At 46.7% G+C, this 18,732-nt stretch overlaps 2 protein-coding genes, 1 long non-coding RNA gene and 1 pseudogene across 3 annotated transcripts; all 4 read right to left on the bottom strand.

Annotated features, from left to right (window-relative positions):
- Window positions 1-1,326: 1,326 nt before the first annotated feature.
- On the bottom strand, window positions 1,327-1,951 carry LOC123087912 (protein STRICTOSIDINE SYNTHASE-LIKE 10-like; annotated as a pseudogene).
- A 1,596-nt stretch (window positions 1,952-3,547) lies between these two features.
- Window positions 3,548-7,901, bottom strand: LOC123087914 (uncharacterized). The gene is made up of 3 exons (XR_006441583.1): window positions 7,566-7,901; window positions 7,410-7,492; window positions 3,548-3,915 (listed from the first exon to the last, which is right to left on the bottom strand). It is a non-coding gene; the product is annotated as an uncharacterized lncRNA (long non-coding RNA).
- Window positions 3,985-5,984, bottom strand: LOC123087913 (protein STRICTOSIDINE SYNTHASE-LIKE 10). Its single transcript, XM_044510031.1, has one exon. It carries the CDS (start codon window positions 5,143-5,145, stop codon window positions 4,108-4,110), a length of 1,038 nt encoding a protein of 345 aa, XP_044365966.1. The 5' UTR covers window positions 5,146-5,984; the 3' UTR covers window positions 3,985-4,107.
- A 9,679-nt stretch (window positions 7,902-17,580) lies between the features above and the next one.
- LOC123084205 (acyltransferase-like protein At1g54570, chloroplastic) lies at window positions 17,581-18,679 on the bottom strand. Its single transcript, XM_044505928.1, has 4 exons — window positions 18,519-18,679; window positions 18,281-18,411; window positions 17,821-18,190; window positions 17,581-17,724 (listed from the first exon to the last, which is right to left on the bottom strand). The coding sequence occupies exons 1-4, from the start codon at window positions 18,639-18,641 to the stop codon at window positions 17,581-17,583; spliced, it is 768 nt and encodes a 255-aa protein (XP_044361863.1). The 5' UTR covers window positions 18,642-18,679.
- Between the last annotated feature and the right edge of the window lie 53 nt (window positions 18,680-18,732).

Here is an 18,732-nt window from a genome sequence, read left to right on the forward strand (position 1 = left end):
TCTTCATCGTTGCATTCTTTTGCTGGATCGGCATTGGGGCGAACTTCTCAGTCTCAGAATTGCTTGGAGAATGAACTGTCCCCATGGTGCAGAACTCCAGTTGATGTTCATATTCTCTTCTCTTTAGTATTCTGTTTCATGGATCCGTAAGATAAAATATTGTTGGCTGGTTTATTTTCGGAGAACTGTTTGGTTGGCTAATGCTTGCTCGGGCTTGACATCCTGGCTTCGTGTTGGTTTTGACTTCCCTTCACGCTGGCGGCACGACCACACAGAAGAGCAACAATGATGGGATTGGGCGAGCTAGCGCTGACACTGACAGCGGGCCACAGAACAGAGCGCCACCTCATCTCTCGGTTGCGGCGTCTCGTCGTGTCGCGCAGGGCGGCAACGTGACCGAGCGAGCTCCTGCCATCGCGCGGAGTCCATCAAGCCAACACAACAGCTTTGGATGTCGGCTCGTCCAGTGTCCGTGCCGGCGCCTTCCTCCTGTTGCCACGACAACCTTGGCGTGGACCTGGATGCAAACGCGGTTGCGTATTGTTTCTGGCGCCTGTCCTCGATCGCGGTGGTCCTGCCTGCCATCGCCGCGGGAGCCGTGGTCAATGCAGACACCCGGCCGTGTCACCGCTGGCCGACATGGTGATGGAGTCGTCGTCGATCATCTGGAGCATGGGCCTTGGACGTCGACGATACGCTGCTCTCCAACCTCCCTTGCTACTAGGCCCAGCACGGATACGGGTGAGCCCCATGCACAAGCACAAATTGTAGGATCAGTGCTCCCAACGGCGTGGCTGTGAGCGCCCACAGGGCGCATCTCGTTGTCGCCAAGACATTGTCATGCAGGCTGCTTTGTCACTGGCTGCACGGACCCACGGCGGGGAAAACAGAGGTGCTTGCCAACCTACCGTGGTACCCGGACAACGTGCGCCCCGACAGAGGCGACCAGGGATGGGTACTGGCCTGGGCGGGCTTGAACCGAGAAAAGAATGGGGAATAGAACGGTACCACGGCGAACTCCATGAGCGCCATCAGGGTCGTCGTCACCGGAGATGCCAAGAACGGCTTGGTGGCCGTGGCGCTGCGTGGGTTCAGCGACTCCATGGTGAGTGAGATAGTGGAGCGGAACGGATATATGTGGATCGGCTCCGTCGACACACCCTACGTCCGTCTCTTCAAGTTTGCATCTCTCTAGGGCATACCAGTAAGCGCCATCGGCAACTTGTCTGACATTAAAATGAAATAAAGAACAAATGGTTTGCTAATAAAAATATGGATTACAATAGTTTTCCTGATATAAAAAGAAACTGGATCATTACATTTAGTCGCAAGAATAATATGAAACTAAAAGCCATCCTATACATACTATCCTCTACTTCTCTCTACTTCCTTTTTACTACGCCGACATAAGGAAGCTCCACCGAACCCAAGTAGAGTTTGCCGTCATCTCTTTCCATGATCTCGGTTGGCCTAACTTTCTTTGACCCTCTCATCTGCTCGACTATCTTCCCATGGGCCCCGACCCTGACAGCAAGAAGATGGCTATCACGGCCAAAGGGCAACTCATTCTTCTCACGGTGCAACGCCACCCAATAACCTCCTTTCCTGTGGGCCTGACGTTATCTGGGTAGCCCGGCAGGTCGGCAAATGGCTCGGACTTGCCCGCGTCGACCCCTCTTATCCAGTGCCTCAGCAGCTTACATGGGCCGGTAGATGCGACCACGAGGTGCGTGCGGTCTGCGCTGAGCGAGACGCCGTTCGGGTATGTCATCCTAGGTTGGAGCACGGTGGCGTCCGATGTTCGTGGATCATACATCATGAGGCGGCCTGTGGAGTCCCCCGTCTTGGTGACCATCTCGTGTTCTGACCTGTCGTAGTTCATCGAGCTGTGGGTGAAGTAGACTTGACCGGTGACTTGATCGACGTCAACCCCGTTGGTGAAGCGCAGCGGCATGCCACACATGATCAGGACACGCCGGGTCAACAAACCCCGTGGGCTGCTGACAGAAGACCTGCTCCTCAAGATGACCATGCAGAAAGGCGTTGGAGACATCCATCTGATGAACTGGCCAGGCACGAGAGACCGCTAACTGTAAAACAGTGCGGATCGTCCTAGGCTTAACAATCGGAGCGAAAGTGTCGGTGAAGTCCACACCGGCGCGTTGCCGGAAAACACGAACAACCCAACGCGCCTTGTAGCAATCCAGAGTGTCGTCGGGACGAAGCTTGTGTTTGAAGACCCACTTCCCGGTGATCACGTTAGCGTGTCGGGGACGGGGAACAAGCTGCCAAGTCCGGTTCCGCTGCAAAGTGTCGAACTCCTCCTGCATGGCGGCCATCCAGAGAGGGTTGCGGAGAGTGGCCCGAACCGAGGACGGCAGCGGGGAAGGAGCGGACATCGAGGCGGTGCAGACGTAGTCATCCGCATAGCGGGAACTCGGGCGAAAAACCCCGGTGCGCGAACGGGTGACGGGCCCGGCCGTCGGAGCAGCCGCGGGTGGCGGTGAGGCCGTGGCCTCCACGGCGTCCACGGGAGAGGCAGTGGCCTCCATGTCGTCGACGGGAGAGGCGGACCAAGCGGGAGTCGAGGCCGTGGCGTCGGGGAAGCCACCCGACGGGGCGGGCGAGGCGGGCGACTGAGGCGGGGTCGAAGCCGTGCCCGTAGAGGCCGCACCAGGGGAGGCGGCGCCAGGTGAGGCCGACCCAGCCGGCGGCCCAGCATGCATGGCGTGGGAGCGGGGCGACGTAGGCGGCGTCGACGGGGCTCCAGGCGACGAGGGCGCTGAGCCGGAGGAGGGAGCCGCAGAGGGCCCCGATCCGGAGGAGGAAGCCGCGGGCGGGGGTGCCAGAGCACCCAAAGCCGGTAGCTAGCGGCGGCGCGGAGGAGAGCCCGTCGCGGGAGGGGAAGACGACACCACCTGTTCCTGAGCAAAGGGAAACACAAGCTCATCAAAGTACACGTGTCGTGACGTGATGACACGGTGAGACACAGGGTCGTAGCAGCGATAACCCTTAGTGTTGGCCGGGTAACCAAGGAAGACACATGGAACGGAACGAGGAGCTTGTTTATGAGCGGTGGTGGCGGTGGTGTTGGGGTAGCAAAGGCAACCGAAAATACGGAGACCATCATAGGAGGGAGGAGTGCCATATAAGAGATGATGAGGCGCATAGTTCCAGCGCGTACGGCATGGCCGGAGATTGAGGAGGAGGGTGGCGGTGGCGAGGGCATGGGGCCAAAACCGAGAAGGCATGTAGGCATGGAAAAGAAGGGTGCGCACACACTCATTGAGTGTGCATAGGATGCGCTCGGCACGACTATTCTGCTGGGAGGTGTATGGGCACGTGAGACGAAACACGGTGCCGTGGGTGGAAAGGAGATGGCGGATGGTGAGATTGTCGAATTCTTTCCCGTTGTCGGTCTGAAGTGCGAGTATGGGTCACCCGAACTGTGTGGAGACATAAGCATAGAATGCAATGAGAGTAGCGGCAACATCGAATTTCCTACGAAGAGGAAATGTCCACACAAAGTGAGAGTAATCATCCAGTATGACCAGATAATAAAGATAACCAAAATTACTGGGTACTGGAGATGTCCATACATCACTATGAATTAACTCAAACAGAAAAGATGCAACTGTGGAAGAGGAGCTAAAAGGAAGGCGAACATGTTTGCCTAACCGGCAGGCTTCACATGAGTGAGCGGCCGTTTTATTACATGAAAAAGAAAATCCTCTCATTATTTGATGAAGTGAAGAGGTGCTAGGATGCCCGAGACGAGCATGCCAAAGATCGACGCCGGCGGAAAAAGCTCGAGGACCACCCGGAGATGACGGCGACTGAACTGGGTAGAGGTCGCCGGGACTGTCACAGCGGTGAAGAACCATCCTACGTCCGTCTCTTCAAGTTTGCATCTCTCTAGCGCATAGCAATAAATGACATCAGTATCATGCCGAGCATTAAAATGAAGCAAAAAAACAAAGGGTCTGATCATAAACATAAGGATTACAATAGTTTGCCTGATACAAAAAGAAACTGGAGCATTACATTTAGTCGCAAGAATAATAAAAAACTAAAAGCCATCCTATAGATACTATCCTCTACTTCTCTCTACTTCCTTTTTACTACGCCGACATAAGGAAGCTCCACCGAACCCAGGTAGAGTTTGCCGTCATCTCTTTCCATGATCTCGGTTGGCCTGACTTTCTTTGACCCTCTCATCTGCTCAACTATCTTCCCATCGGCCCCGACCCTGACCGCAAGAAGATGGCTATCACGGCCAAAGGGCAACTCATTCTTCTCACGGTGCAACGCCACCCAATAACCTCCTTTCCTGTCGGGCCTGACATTATCTGGGTAGCCCGGCAGGTCGGCAAATGGCTCGGACTTGCCCGCGTCGACCCCTCTTATCCAGTGCCTCAGCAGCTTGCATGGGCCGGTAGATGCGACCACGAGGTGCGTGCGGTCGGCGCTGAGCGAGACGCCGTTCGGGTATGTCATCCTAGGTTGGAGCATGGTGGCGTCCGATGTTCGTGGATCATACATCATAAGGCGGCCCGTGGAGTCCCCCGTCTTGGTGACCATCTCGTGTTCTGACCTGTCGTAGTTCATCGAGCTGTGGGTGAAGTAGACTTGACCGGTGACTTGATCGACGTCAACCCCGTTGGTGAAGCGCAGCGGCATGCCATCAATCTGGTCGACCAACACGGTGGCCTCCCCGCCGCCGGGCGGCACACGCATAAGCCCTTTGTACGCATCGGCCACGTAGAGGTCGCCCGTTTTCTCGTTGAAGCGCAGGCCAAGCGGGCGGCCGCAGCGGCTCTCTATGTCCGCCTCGGTGCCAAACCTGGATGTGGTGCACGTTTCGCTGTCGTAGCCTGGTCCGTAGGCGTATGTCGTCCAGCCGAGCTTGGGCCCGTTCCACCTCAAGATGCGGCCGTCGGAGACGCCGCTGTAGGGGCCTCGGCCCTGAGCGTCGAAGGCGACGCTCTCGGGCCCGTGCACTTCTCCGGGCGGCAGGGGCAGCTGCTGTGCCCGCGAGGCGTCGAAGCTTGCGGCGGCGGCTGCCATGGCCCCGGGCATGAAGAGAAGGACGAGTATGACCAGAGCGACGGTAGCCTTGAGGAGGCGGCTCATGCTGCAGCCCATGTTGGCTGGCTTGCCGGCTACCTTAAGCTTGTCGATCGACCTCGATCACGTCGGCTGTTCGATGGAGGTTGGTCGTACCGTGTGTGTCGATCTGCTGGATGTGGTTTGGTTTGATGGATTGAAGGGAGGTGGCTAGATGTCCTATTATATGTACTCTCATGGACAGCTTCAGGTCCGAGTCGGCCCATGCAGCATCCACACGTACGCCGAGACGGACGGAGGCAATCGAGTCGAGTCCAGTCGGATTCGAATCGGCAACCGAGTCCCGACGGTACAAGGAAAACAGACACTAGCTCTTTACACGTACGTATACGTGTTTCCCGCCGGCATCGCGTCGTCGTACGTATGGCATCGCGGACTTGTATTTTGCTTTGAACTTGCAAGGAGGATCAACTTGCGTCGCGACGTGCCTACCTACGTGTATCGTTTGTGGTTCATTCTTCTCTTTTTCACATAAAAGAAAGCCTCATTTCACGTCCAAGCAGTCAGAGATATATAACCATGCATGTCACATCTGGTTCCTACGTGCAGCCAGCTCTTGCCTGTACTGTACGGATCAATCGATCCATCTATTGTAAACATCTCATCTTCAATAGTTTCATTTCAAAAGAAAATGTCTTCAACAGTGTATAGCTACCTACGACGTCATCCTGACTCGACCGTCGTGCATAATGGATCTAAAACCCGGTGCCGCCTCATGGTGCACGCATCCCCGCCGCTAGACATCATTGATGTTTTCCGCCTTGTGGCAGTGCTCCGCGGAATGGCCTCATTAGAAGAGATTTGCGGTCGTGCCGCTGCTGGAGGAGGACCGGCGTCGGGGTTGCTATAGCCTATAGGGGATTGGAGAGAGAGGGAAGGCGAGGAAGGCTCAATAACAATGAATCACTAATTGGGGGCCAGAGAGGGGGGGGGGGGGGGCTTCTTATACGGCGGTGCAGTCTCATTCCCGTCTCCTCTCATCGCCACATGAGCGGTTGTTACTTTTGCATTAAACATCCTAAAGCTTTTGTTTTCTTACAAAGAAGGCCTTCATTTTGCATTAAACACCCTAAAGCTTATGTTTTCTTACAAACAAGGCTAAAATTTCGACAAGCCGGGGCAATTTTCAATCGAAATTTCGACAGCATAACACGTTGGGGAGGTTTTTTATTTCTAACGCAAGTCAGGCAAGCACTGCATGATATTACAAGAACTGTGTTGCACACATCAAGAGGTCACTTTACACCCGAAGGAAATAGAAACTCAACGTCTTCCCTCGCGCAATAAACAACAACTACCTCTCTTGGCATTCTACCACATCGTCAATGCGACATAAGAAAGCTCATTATGCAATACCAAAGATTAAAGAAAAAAAAAGGCAAGACAAGCCAAAGGGACGACACAAAATGCTGCAATAATACCACCAAAGAGATACCTAATAGAGCTAGTGTTCTACAGTGCAGTTTGGCACAGTCAAGATAGGCCAAGCTAGTATCCTATTAATGCTTGTGCATATCTGACCACAAAAAAAAATGGCAAAATGAAACAAAAAGGGAAAACATTGACAAGCTTGTGTCAGAAGGCAACTGCAGTTCTAATGAATCTAGAGAAAATCCTGGAACGTGAAAGCATTCCAGAACATGCATGAAAGTACTTCTAGCTAGTGTAATTTAGATATGTAAAACTACTGAAGGGCTTTTAATAAACCATAATGAAGGAACAAAGTGATTGAATTTTTTGTTTTCAGCTAGTATGTTATGTTGTCGTACAAGTTTTTTCAACCTTCATACTGTCAACCTAAAACATCTTTAATTATGCAGCATCACGATCGCATATGAGAAGGCGATATCAGTGTTGGATGTTGATTTGGAATAGCAGTTGGAGCTGAGAGACGCCTACACCAAGTGCTCCCAGCTGATTATATATTTGGTGGAATTATCATTGACCAATACAAATTCCAATTTTCAATTCATTATTAGATCTGTTGGCTGAAACAGGCTGGGTTGACTGCCATGCAATTGTTCTGCCTCTGGTTTTATTTATACCAAGCTTTCTGCATTGAGAATAGTAACAACACTCACTGGTATTATGACAATGGCATCTGTAAATTCTCGTAAAATCATGTCCAAATGGATTTGTATAGTCCTACGTAAACTCTTAATACTCCAAAGAGACATAAGAAAAGCAACATGTCTGGTTGTTTGGCTGTAAGTAGTTGGTTCTTATTTGCTTTTGTAAGTTTCTGTAATTGAAGAAGTTACATGGGCGAAATGAAAGCAGACCTGGAATATCTCAGAATACTGCTTGCCAATCGGGAACCAAAACTGTTTTCATCTTCTTCTGGTCGAACCAAGACGAGTTTTAACTGGAAGTAGTGAAACTAATCATACCACAAGATTTCAGTAAGAGAAGGTTAGATCAAAAGAATGTGGTCTTACAGAGAAACGGGCCTTGCCACAAGATACTAGCTGTAGTGATCTTGCTGCGAGCCCGGCGGACCGATCTGTCCGGCGGCGGATCGTCTCCTGGTGTCGTGCTTGCCGAGCACTCCATCACCGGAACCGCCTGTGGTTGCTGGCCGCTCGACGTACTTGTTGGAGATGATGCGAGGCGTTAAGGAGAAAGGAGGGGCGAGATTGGGGCGCAAGGCCATAAATAGGGATAGAGGAACGAGCGGGGGACGAGGGGAGTCGTTGGATGGGAGAGGGATCCACGTGAGGCGCGCCAGAGGAGGCCGTGGCCGATGGATTGGAGCCGAGTGGATCGCCCACCCGTGGATGAGATGGAGCCATTAAAGGAGGACACATTAGTTTATGGGAGTGCGTGGAAACGAGGAGAAAGGCGAGAGATAATTAAGGAGGACGTTGTTCCAAGACGAGAGAGAGACTATAGATACGCACTCCTTAATTCTCGTTGGATTGAGTCAAGTCCGTTGGGGAATTGGAGCGGCCGGTCCACCTAATGGCGATGGTGACGGTACGTATCAGGACTCCACAATGCACAAGATAGATATGATCTAGCATGGACTTGAACTGCATGATGCTTATATTGTAGTATCAGGTTAATTACTTGAGTTGGTACGTATCTTCAGACTGACTACAGTTTTTTCTCTTTTTAACCATGTAAAGTTTTTTTTTTGACTATGCTGACTACACTTTCATTACTAGATTAAAAGCCTCCCCAAGTTTCATGACTTAGGTTAAAATCTACAGATAGATTTTTGGATTGTATCAGGTTGCTTGCTTGTTTTGGTAGATGAACGTGTCAGCTTCATTGGATTAGGATCTCAACTTTCCTTCTTTCTCTCAATAGATGGTGGCATGTCAGCTAATTAAAACAACAAAGCAAACTTTGATTTCACTAGAATAAATTCATTCCAACAGATTTTTCACTTGCTTCTTTGGATTAGGATCAAGTTTCTTTCTTAGATAGATACTCCCTCCGTCCGGAAATACTTGTCATTAAAATGATAAAAGGGGATGTATCTAGACGTATTTTAGTTCTAGATACATCTCTTTTTATCTATTTTGATGACAAGTATTTTTGGACGGAGGGAGTATCAGCTAACTAAAACAACAAAGCAAACCTTGATAGACATCTGACTAAAACAACTAGTTCCAACAGATTTTCCAGTAATTGACTAGATTCCAATAGTGAAACAATGTCTCGCCAGACCAGACCAAATTTATTTTGCACAATTTAGCAGCATGACATGAAGCAAGCATGCTTCAGCTAGTTCAACAGAGATACATGGTAAATCCAACGAGGGACTACAAATTCCATAGCTCCAAGCAACATATTCGATCGGCAACTTCAAAGTAAGACGATTCTCCTTCGGTCCAATAATAGTTTTCTTTCTTTACATGAAATAAATGGCATCTTTTCATTGATTGATGCCCGGTCTATGAAAAGACCAAAGGTTACAGTCAGCAACAAGGCAACTAACTACATTTACAGAGCAAAGATCCAATGCCGCAAATAAAAAATCGTCATTTTGCCCCGCATCTTCCGAAGAATACCAATTTGAATTAATCAAGATGTTTGGAATTCACAAACTGCTCCTACCAAATCAATAATAGGAATCAAACAGAGCAAGCAAGCTCTTCACCATAATTCCTTCTAAAAACAACAAGACAAACTAATCTAGTGAATCCAATCAAAGACATGAGCCCAGCTTCTACTACTCCGTCATGATGTCCATCACAGCGTCCTTCTTCACAATGATAGATGTCGAGTGTGACTGAATGGTGACGAGCTGAGCGCCAGCGCTTCAATATGAGACAAGTCAGTAGCCAGCGCTGAGCAACACAACATGACGCACTCGCTGGAACTGCAAACCACCAACTCCAGTGCTCAGCGATGAAGACCAACAAAAACAGAAAACCAGAAGTTGCTCCATTGTTTCCTGCAGTAGAATAGAAACATGAAACATCAGAGGGGTCAGTAGGACGCTTGGTGAATTCAAGCTCAAATATGACTTACTTTCTGGCAGTCCACAACACCAACCACACAGCCAAATGATCCCTACTCCCCATAGCGGCATATTATACAACAATATAAAATGGGAGGCCAAATATGTAGTGTCAATATGTAGTAAACACTGTATCTGGGAGTCCAAATTTCAATATATAGTAAACACTGTATCTGGGAGTCCAAATTTCTAAACAAGGACCAAACTAGCCTGGAGGTTTTGCCTAAAAAGAATCCAGATTCCAGTAAACTGCAGTCTAAACGAACAAAATCCATACTCTGAAGGCCAAGAAGAACATACATGAAGAACTTTGACTTAAACAAATTCACACTGGGACAGTAGCATCAGAGGCTAACAACATTTTAAATGTCCACTGAACTCAAACTGGTCCATCCTTGGAGGAAGCAAAACAACTCTTTTTATTTAGACTAAAAATAAAATGTCAAAAGGCAAAACGTGCTACAAACTGACACTGTTAAACAATAACCCAGTTATTTACAATGTATTGATGTGAAACCATGATGATAGACAGTGAACTCTTTGTTTTTTTTTCACAACAATCATAATGCAGGGAACTCTTAGTTGCGGGTAACAGCAACCTTTGTTGATATATAGTGGGTAGGCAAGAAGACGAGGTCAACAGTCTTACCATTATCTCCCGGGGCTTGCATCTACAAAGAGCGGGTGTGGTCCCAGATAACCCACACAGGTTGCCGGAGCCACACCACTTGAGCACGTCAAAGGCATCACGTCATTGTCACCGTCATCATGCCTCCGTCTCCCAGCTTGTCACGTCGCCATGACAGGTGAGGTTGTCGCGCCACCAACAGTACCTCTCTGCCTTGTTGAAGAAACACCAAGGAAACATATCCAGACATCAAGCAATGTGTGTGGGGGCTATAGTACCTTGTACTTGAAGGAAATATGCCCTAGAGGCAATAATAAAGTTATTATTTATTTCCTTATTTCATGATAAATGTTTATTATTCATGCTAGAATTGTATTAACCGGAAACATAATACATGTGTGAATACATAGACAAACAGAGTGTCACTAGTATGCCTCTACTTGACTAGCTCGTTAATCAAAGATGGTTATGTTTCCTAACCATGAACAATGAGTTGTTATTTGATTAACGAGGTCACATCATTAGTTGAATGATCTGATTGACATGACCCATTCCATTAGCTTAGCACACGATCGTTTAGTATGTTGCTATTGCTTTCTTCATGACTTATACATGTTCCTATGACTATGAGATTATGCAACTCCCGTTTGCCAGAGGAACACTTTGGGTAGTACCAAACGTCACAACGTAACTGGGTGATTATAAAGGAGTACTACAGGTGTCTCCAATGGTCGATGTTGAGTTGGCGTATTTCGAGATTAGGATTTTGTCACTCCGATTGTCGGAGAGGTATCTCTGGGCCCTCTCGGTAATACACATCACATAAGCCTTGCAAGCATTGCAACTAATATGTTAGTTGTGAAATGATGTATTACGGAACGAGTAAAGAGACTTGCCGGTAACGAGATTGAACTAGGTATTAGATACCGACGATCGAATCTCGGGCAAGTAACATACCGATGACAAAGGGAACAACGTATGTTGTTATGCGGTCTGACCGATAAAGATCTTCGTAGAATATGTAGGAGCCAATATGGGCATCCAGGTCCCGCTATTGGTTATTGACCGGAGACGTGTCTCGGTCATGTCTACATTGTTCTCGAACCCGTAGGGTCCACACGCTTAAGGTTACGATGACAGTTATATTATGAGTTTATGCATTTTGATGTACCGAAGGTTGTTCGGAGTCCCGGATGTGATCACGGACATGACGAGGAGTCTCGAAATGGTCGAGACGTAAAGATTGATATATTGGAAGCCTATGTTTGGACATCAGAAGTGTTCCGGGTGAAATCGGGATTTTACCGGGTTACCGGGAGGTTATCGGAACCCCCCGGGAGCCATATGGGCCTTCATGGGCCTTAGTGGAAAGGAGAAAGGGGCAGCCCAAGGGGGCTGCGCGCCTCCCCCCTTCCCCTAGTCCTATTAGGACTAGGAGAGGTGGCCGGCCACCCCTCTCCCTCTTTCCCCCTTGGGAATCCTAGTTGGAATAGGATTGGGGGGGAGTCCTACTCCCGGTAGGAGTAGGACTCCTCCTGCGCCCTCCTCCTTGGCCGGCGCCCCTCTCCCCCCTTGGCTCCTTTATATACTGAGGTAGAGGCACCCCAAAGACACAAGTTGACACAAGTTGATCCACGTGATCTGTTCCTTAGCCGTGTGCGGTGCCCCCTGCCACCATATTCCTCGATAATACTGTAGCAGAGTTTAGGCGAAGCCCTGCTGCTGTAGTTCATCAAGATCGTCACCACGCCGTCGTGCTGACGGAACTCTTCCCCGACACTTTGCTGGATCGGAGTCCGGGGATCGTCATCGAGCTGAACGTGTGCTCGAACTCGGAGGTGCCGTAGTTTCGGTGCTTGATCGGTTGGATCGTGAAGACGTACGACTACTTCCTCTACGTCGTGTCATCGCTTCCGCAGTCGGTCTGCGTTGGGTACGTAGACAATACTCTCCCCCTCGTTGCTATGCATCACATGATCTTGCGTGTGCGTAGGAAATTTTTTGAAATTACTACGAAACCCAACAGTGGCATCCGAGCCTAGGTTATTTATGTTGATGTTATATGCACGAGTAGAACACAAGTGAGTTGTGGACGATACAAGTCATACTGCCTACCAGCATGTCATACTTTGGTTCGGCGGTATTGTTGGACGAGACGACCCGGACCAACCTTACGCGTACGCTTACGCGAGACCGGTTCCCTCGACGTGCTTTGCACAGAGATGGCTTGCGGGCGACTGTCTCTCCAACTTTAGTTGAACCAAGTATGACTACGCCCGGTCCTTGCGAAGGTTAAAACGGAGTCTATTTGACAAACTATCGTTGTGGTTTTGATGCGTAGGTGAGATTGGTTCTTACTTAAGCCCGTAGCAGCCACGTAAAACATGCAACAACAAAGTAGAGGACGTCTAACTTGTTTTTGCAGGGCATGTTGTGATGTGATATGGTCAAGGCATGATGCAGAATTTTATTGTATGAGATGATCATGTTTTGTAACCGAGTTATCGGCAACTGGCAGGAGCCATATGGTTGTCGCTTTATTGTATGCAATGCAATCGCGATGTAATGCTTTACTTTATTACTAAACGGTAGTGATAGTCGTGGAAGCATAAGATTTGCGAGACGACAATGATGCTACGATGGAGATCAAGGTGTCGCGCCGGTGACGATGGTGATCATGACGGTGCTTCGGAGATGGAGATCACAAGCACAAGATGATGATGGCCATATCATATCACTTATATTGATTGCATGTGATGTTTATCTTTTTATGCATCTTATCTTGCTTTGATTGACGGTAGCATTATAAGATGATCTCTCACTAAATTATCAAGAAGTGTTCTCCCTGAGTATGCACCGTTGCGAAAGTTCTTCGTGCTGAGACACCACGTGATGATCGGGTGTGATAGGCTCTACGTTCAAATACAACGGGTGCAAAACAGTTGCGCACGCAGAATACTCAGGTTAAACTTGACGAGCCTAGCATATGCAGATATGGCCTCGGAACACGGAGACCGAAAGGTCGAGCGTGAATCATATAGTAGATATGATCAACATAATGATGTTCACCAATGAAACTGCTCCATCTCACGTGATGATCGGACATGGTTTAGTTGATTTGGATCACGTGATCACTTAGAGGATTAGAGGGATGTCTATCTAAGTGGGAGTTCTTAAGTAATATGATTAAACTGAACTTAAATTTATCATGAACTTAGTCCTGGTAGTATTTTGCAAATCATGTTGTAGATCAATAGCTCGCGTTGTTGCTTCCCTGTGTTTATTTTGATATGTTCCTAGAGAAAATTGTGTTGAAAGATGTTAGTAGCAAAGATGCGGATTGGATCCGTAATCTGAGGTTTATCCTCATTGCTGCACAGAAGAATTATGTCCTTGATGCACCGCTAGGTGACGTACCTATTGCAGGAGCAGATGCAGACGTTATGAACGTTTGGCTAGCTCAATATAATGACTACTTGATAGTTTAAGTGCACCATGCTTAACGGCTTAGAATCGGGACTTCAAAGGCGTTTTGAATGTCATGGACCATATGAGATGTTCCAGGAGTTGAAGTTAATATTTCAAGCAAATACCCGAGTTGAGAGATATGAAATCTCCAACAAGTTCTATAGCTAAAAGATGGAGGAGAATCGCTCAACTAGTGAGCATGTGCTCAGATTGTCTGGGTACTACAATCGCTTGAATCAAGTGGGAGTTAATCTTCCAGATAAGATAGTGATTGACAGAATTCTCTAGTCACCATCACCAAGTTAGTAGAACTTCGTGATGAACTATAATATGCAAGGGATAACAAAAACGATTCCCAAGCTCTTCGTAATGCGGAAATTGACGAAGGTAGAAATCAAGGAAACATCAAGTGTTGATGGTTGACAAGATCACTAGTTTCAAGAAAAGGGCAAAGGGAAGAAGGGGAACTTCAAGAAGAACGGCAAGCAAGTTGCTGCTCAAGTGAAGAAGCCCAACGCTGGTCCTAAGCCTGAGACTAAGTGTTTCTACTGCAAAGGGACTGGTCACTGGAAGCGGAACTACCCCAAGTGATTGGCAGATAATAAGGATGGCAAAGTGAACATAAGTATATTTGATATACATGTTATTGATGTGTACTTTACTAGTGTTTATAGCAACCCCTCAGTATTTGATACTAGTTCAGTTGCTAAGATTAGTAACTCGAAACGGGAGTTGCAGAATAAACAGAGACTAGTTAAGGGTGAAGTGACGATGTGTGTTGGAAGTGGTTCCAAGATTGATATGATCATCATCGCACACTCCCTATACTTTCGGGATTAGTGTTAAACCTAAATAAGTGTTATTTGGTGTTTGCGTTGAGCATGAATATGATTTGATCATGTTTATTGTAATACGGTTATTCATTTAAGTAAGAGAATAAATTGTTGTTCTGTTTACATGAATAAAACCTTATATGGTTACACACTCAATGAAAATAGTTCATTGGATCTCGATCGTAGTGATACACATAATCATAATATTGAAACCAAAAGATGCAAAGTTAATAATGATAGTGCAACTTATTTGTAGCACTGTCGTTTAGGTCATATTGGTGTAAAGCGCATGAAGAAATTCCATGCTGATGGGATTTTGGATCACTTGATTATGAATCACTTGATGCTTGCGAACCATGCCTTTTGGGCAAGATGACTAAAACGCTGTTCTCCGGAACAATGAAGCAAGCAACAGATTTATTGGAGATCATACATACTGATGTATGTGGTCCGGTGAATATTAAGGCTTGCAGCAGGTATCATTATTTTCTGACCTTCACAGATGATTTGAGCAGATATGGGGATATCTACTTGATGAAACATAAGTCTGAAATATTTGAACAGTTCAAAGAATTTCAGAGTGAAGTGGAAAATCATTGTGACAAGAAAATAAAAGTTTCTACGATATGATCGCAGAGGTAAAATATTTGAGTTACGAGTTTGGTCTTCAATTAAAACAATGTGGAATAGTTTCACAAACTCATGCCACATGGAACACCACAGCATAATGGTGTGTCCGAACGTCATAACCGTACTTTATTAGATATGGTGCGATCTATGATGTCTCTTACCGATCTACCACTATCGCTTTGGAGTTATGCATTAGAGACAGCTGCATTCACGTTAAATAGGGCACCATCTAAATCCGTTGAGACGACACCTTATGAACTGTGGTTTGGCAAGAAACCAAAGTTGTCGTTTCTTAAAGTTTGGGGCTGCGATGCTTATGTGAAAAAGCTTCAACCTAATAAGCTCGAACCCAAATCGGAGAAATGTGTCTTCATAGGATATCCAAAGGAAACTGTTGGGTACACCTTCTATCACAGATCCGAAGGCAAAACATTCGTTGCCAACAATGGATCCTTTCTAGAGAAGAAGTTTCTCTCGAAAGAAGTGAGTGGGAGGAAAGTAGAACTCGATGAGGTAACTGTACCTGCTCCCTTATTGGAAAGTAGTTCATCACAGAAATCTGTTCCTGTGACTACTACACCAATTAGTGAGGAAGTTAATGATGATGATCATGAAACTTCAAATTAAGTTACTACAGAACCTCGTAGGTCTTCCAGAGTAAGATCCGCACCAGAGTGGTACGGTAATCCTGTTCTGGAAGTCATGCTACTAGATCATGATGAACCTACGAACTATGAAGAAGCGATGGTGAGCCCAGATTCCACGAAATGGCTTGAGGCCATAAAATCTGAGATATGATCCATGTATGAGAACAAAGTATGGACTTTGATTGACTTGCTCGATGATCAGCAAGCCATGTTAAATAAATGGATCTTCAAGAGGAAGACGGACATTGATAGTAGTGTTACTATCTACTAAGCTCGACTTGTTGCGAAATGTTTTCAACAAGTTCAAGGTGTTGAATACGATGAGATTTTCTCACTCGTATCGAAGCTTAAAGTCTGTCTGAATCATGTTAGCAATTGCCACATTTTAATGAAATCTGGCAAATGGATGTCAAAATTGCATTCCTTAATAGATTTATTAAAGAAGAGTTGTATATGATGCAACCAGAAGGTTTTGTCAATCCTAAAGGTGTTAACTAAATATGCAAGCTCCAGCGATCCATCTATGGACTGATGCAAGAATCTCGGAGTTGGAATATACACTTTGATAAGTTGATCAAAGCATATAGTTTTATACAGACTTGCGGTGAAGCCTGTATTTACAAGAAAGTGAGTGGGAGCTCTGTAGCATTTCTGATATTATATGTGGATGACATATTACTAATTGGAAATGATATAGAATTTCTGGATAGCATAAAGGGATACTTGAATAAAAGTTTTTCAATGAAAGACCTCGGCGAAGCTGCTTACATATTAGGCATTAAGATCTATAGAGATAGATCAAGACGCTTAATTGGACTTTCACAAAGCACATACCTTGACAAAATTTTGAAGAAGTTCAAAATGGATCAAGCAAAGAAAGGATTCTTGCCTGTGTTACAAGGTGTGAAGTTGAGTAAGACTCAAAGCCCGACCACGGCAGAAGATAGAAAGAGAATGAAAGTCATTCCCTATGCCTCAGTCATAGGTTCTATAAAGTATGCCATGCTGTATACCAGATCTATTGTATGCCCTACCACTGAGTTTGGCAAGGGAGTACGATAGTGATTTAGGAGTAGATCACTGGACAGCAGGTCAAAATTATCCTTAGTGGAATAAGGATATGTTTCTCGATTATGGAAGTGAAAAAAAGGTTCGTCGTAAAGGGTTACGCCGATGCAAGTTTGACACTAATCTAGATGACTCTAAGTCTCGGTCTAGATACATATTGAAAGTGGGAGCAATTACCTAGAGTATCTCCATGCAGAGCATTGTTGACATAGAAATTTGCAAAATACATGCGGATCTGAATGTGGCAGACCCGTTGACTAAGATTCTCTCACAAAAAAAACATGATCACACCTTAGTACTCCTTGGGTGTTAATCACACAGCGATGTGAACTAGATCACTGAATCTAGTAAACCCTTTGGGTGTTGGTCACATGGCGATGTGAACTATGGGTGTTAATCACATGATGATGTGAACTATTGGTGTTAAATCACATAGCGATGTGAACTAGATTATTGACTCTAGTGCAAGTGGGAGACTGAAGCTGCGGATTTTTGAATGTATATATGTGAGTACGAGTCTATGAACTAAGGGAAATGCTGATTAGTTGCTATGCAATGCATGTGTTTACAATTTTGGATCTCTGGCAGTTTGAGGGCTGTTAAATCTTGGCTATGGAAGTATGGATGTTTCATCTATTCGATTCTAGTGTGAAATAGCCCCTAAAAAGACCGCAGAATGTGTTTACTCGCAAATTAAGCAAGGCAGACTTAATCCGGAAATAACAGGTGATGGCCTACGTTCAAGAGGTCATCCTCTCCGACGACTCCAAACGGCACGATTGTGGCATTCAACTGAGCTGCCATCCTAACAAATTCAGTCTGGTCTGGCCAGAAAATCCTGTGCTCTTCACCCTACAATCCACAAGTTTAAATATAATAAGTTTATAATAGTAGCATTTACTTGACAGAATTCAAAGTATAAAATCCAAATCAAATTGTATTGTGTACCTTGCAGTGGATTGCCTCCCTGTAACCACCTGGGTAGAGGAGCACCAACTCCCCAGCTGCCAGCAACTCGTATATGTACTTGTAGGTCATGGGCACGCCGCCCCACAGGTTGAGGAAGTCGAAGAAGTCGTGTCCCTCCGACCACGTCTTCGTCTTCTTTGGGAACAGCAGCGGGTGTGCAATGCCACGGACGACAGCCTTCTTGTGCCGCATGAACTCCGCGGCAAGAGAGATGAGCTCGATCCCCAGCAACATGTGGTTGCCTACCAGCAGCACTGGCCCGTCCTCGGGCACCCCGGCGAGTCCCCGTACCACCGTGCCGTCTTCCAACGTCGAGAACATCGCCGGGCACGTTCTGAACGTCAGGTCGCTGCATTTACCAATGCATAACATGTGGCAGTGCAATCGATGTATTCAGCATGTATCATGTAAGAATTTGCAGGGTGGTGATTTTGGTTACCTGCTAGCTTTGTCGACTTCATTTAGCTCGGTTGCGGACGGTGGGATGTAGTCGAAAACCCGATGATAGCGCCTCGAATGGCGGTAGAGACCAACACATTTGATGATGGATGAGACATGGACACCATGCTCCTGAAATTTGGGATGAATATCATCAGCATTGTCCCTTTGAGGTGTACCACTTGTTCCTTTCAGTGCACAAGATATACTGCAATCTGATAAAGTCTGCTATAACTCACCAACAGTAAGCTGTGCCCATGCTTCTCAAAGAAGAAGATTTTGGATTTAGGTATTTTGTTCTGTAGCCTGTAGGCTTCAGATTTGCTCGGAAGTAAGTTGTCATCGCAGCTGAGTGCAAGCATAGAGAAGAACCTCAGTCATGATGCCATAAATCCACTTGTTAGAAATCCGACAAAAATACGCGTTCAAACAAGAAACGTAGAAATCATGCGG

This window comes from Triticum aestivum, chromosome 4A, assembly GCF_018294505.1.
Source record: "Triticum aestivum cultivar Chinese Spring chromosome 4A, IWGSC CS RefSeq v2.1, whole genome shotgun sequence".
NCBI classification, from domain to species: domain Eukaryota; kingdom Viridiplantae; phylum Streptophyta; class Magnoliopsida; order Poales; family Poaceae; genus Triticum; species Triticum aestivum.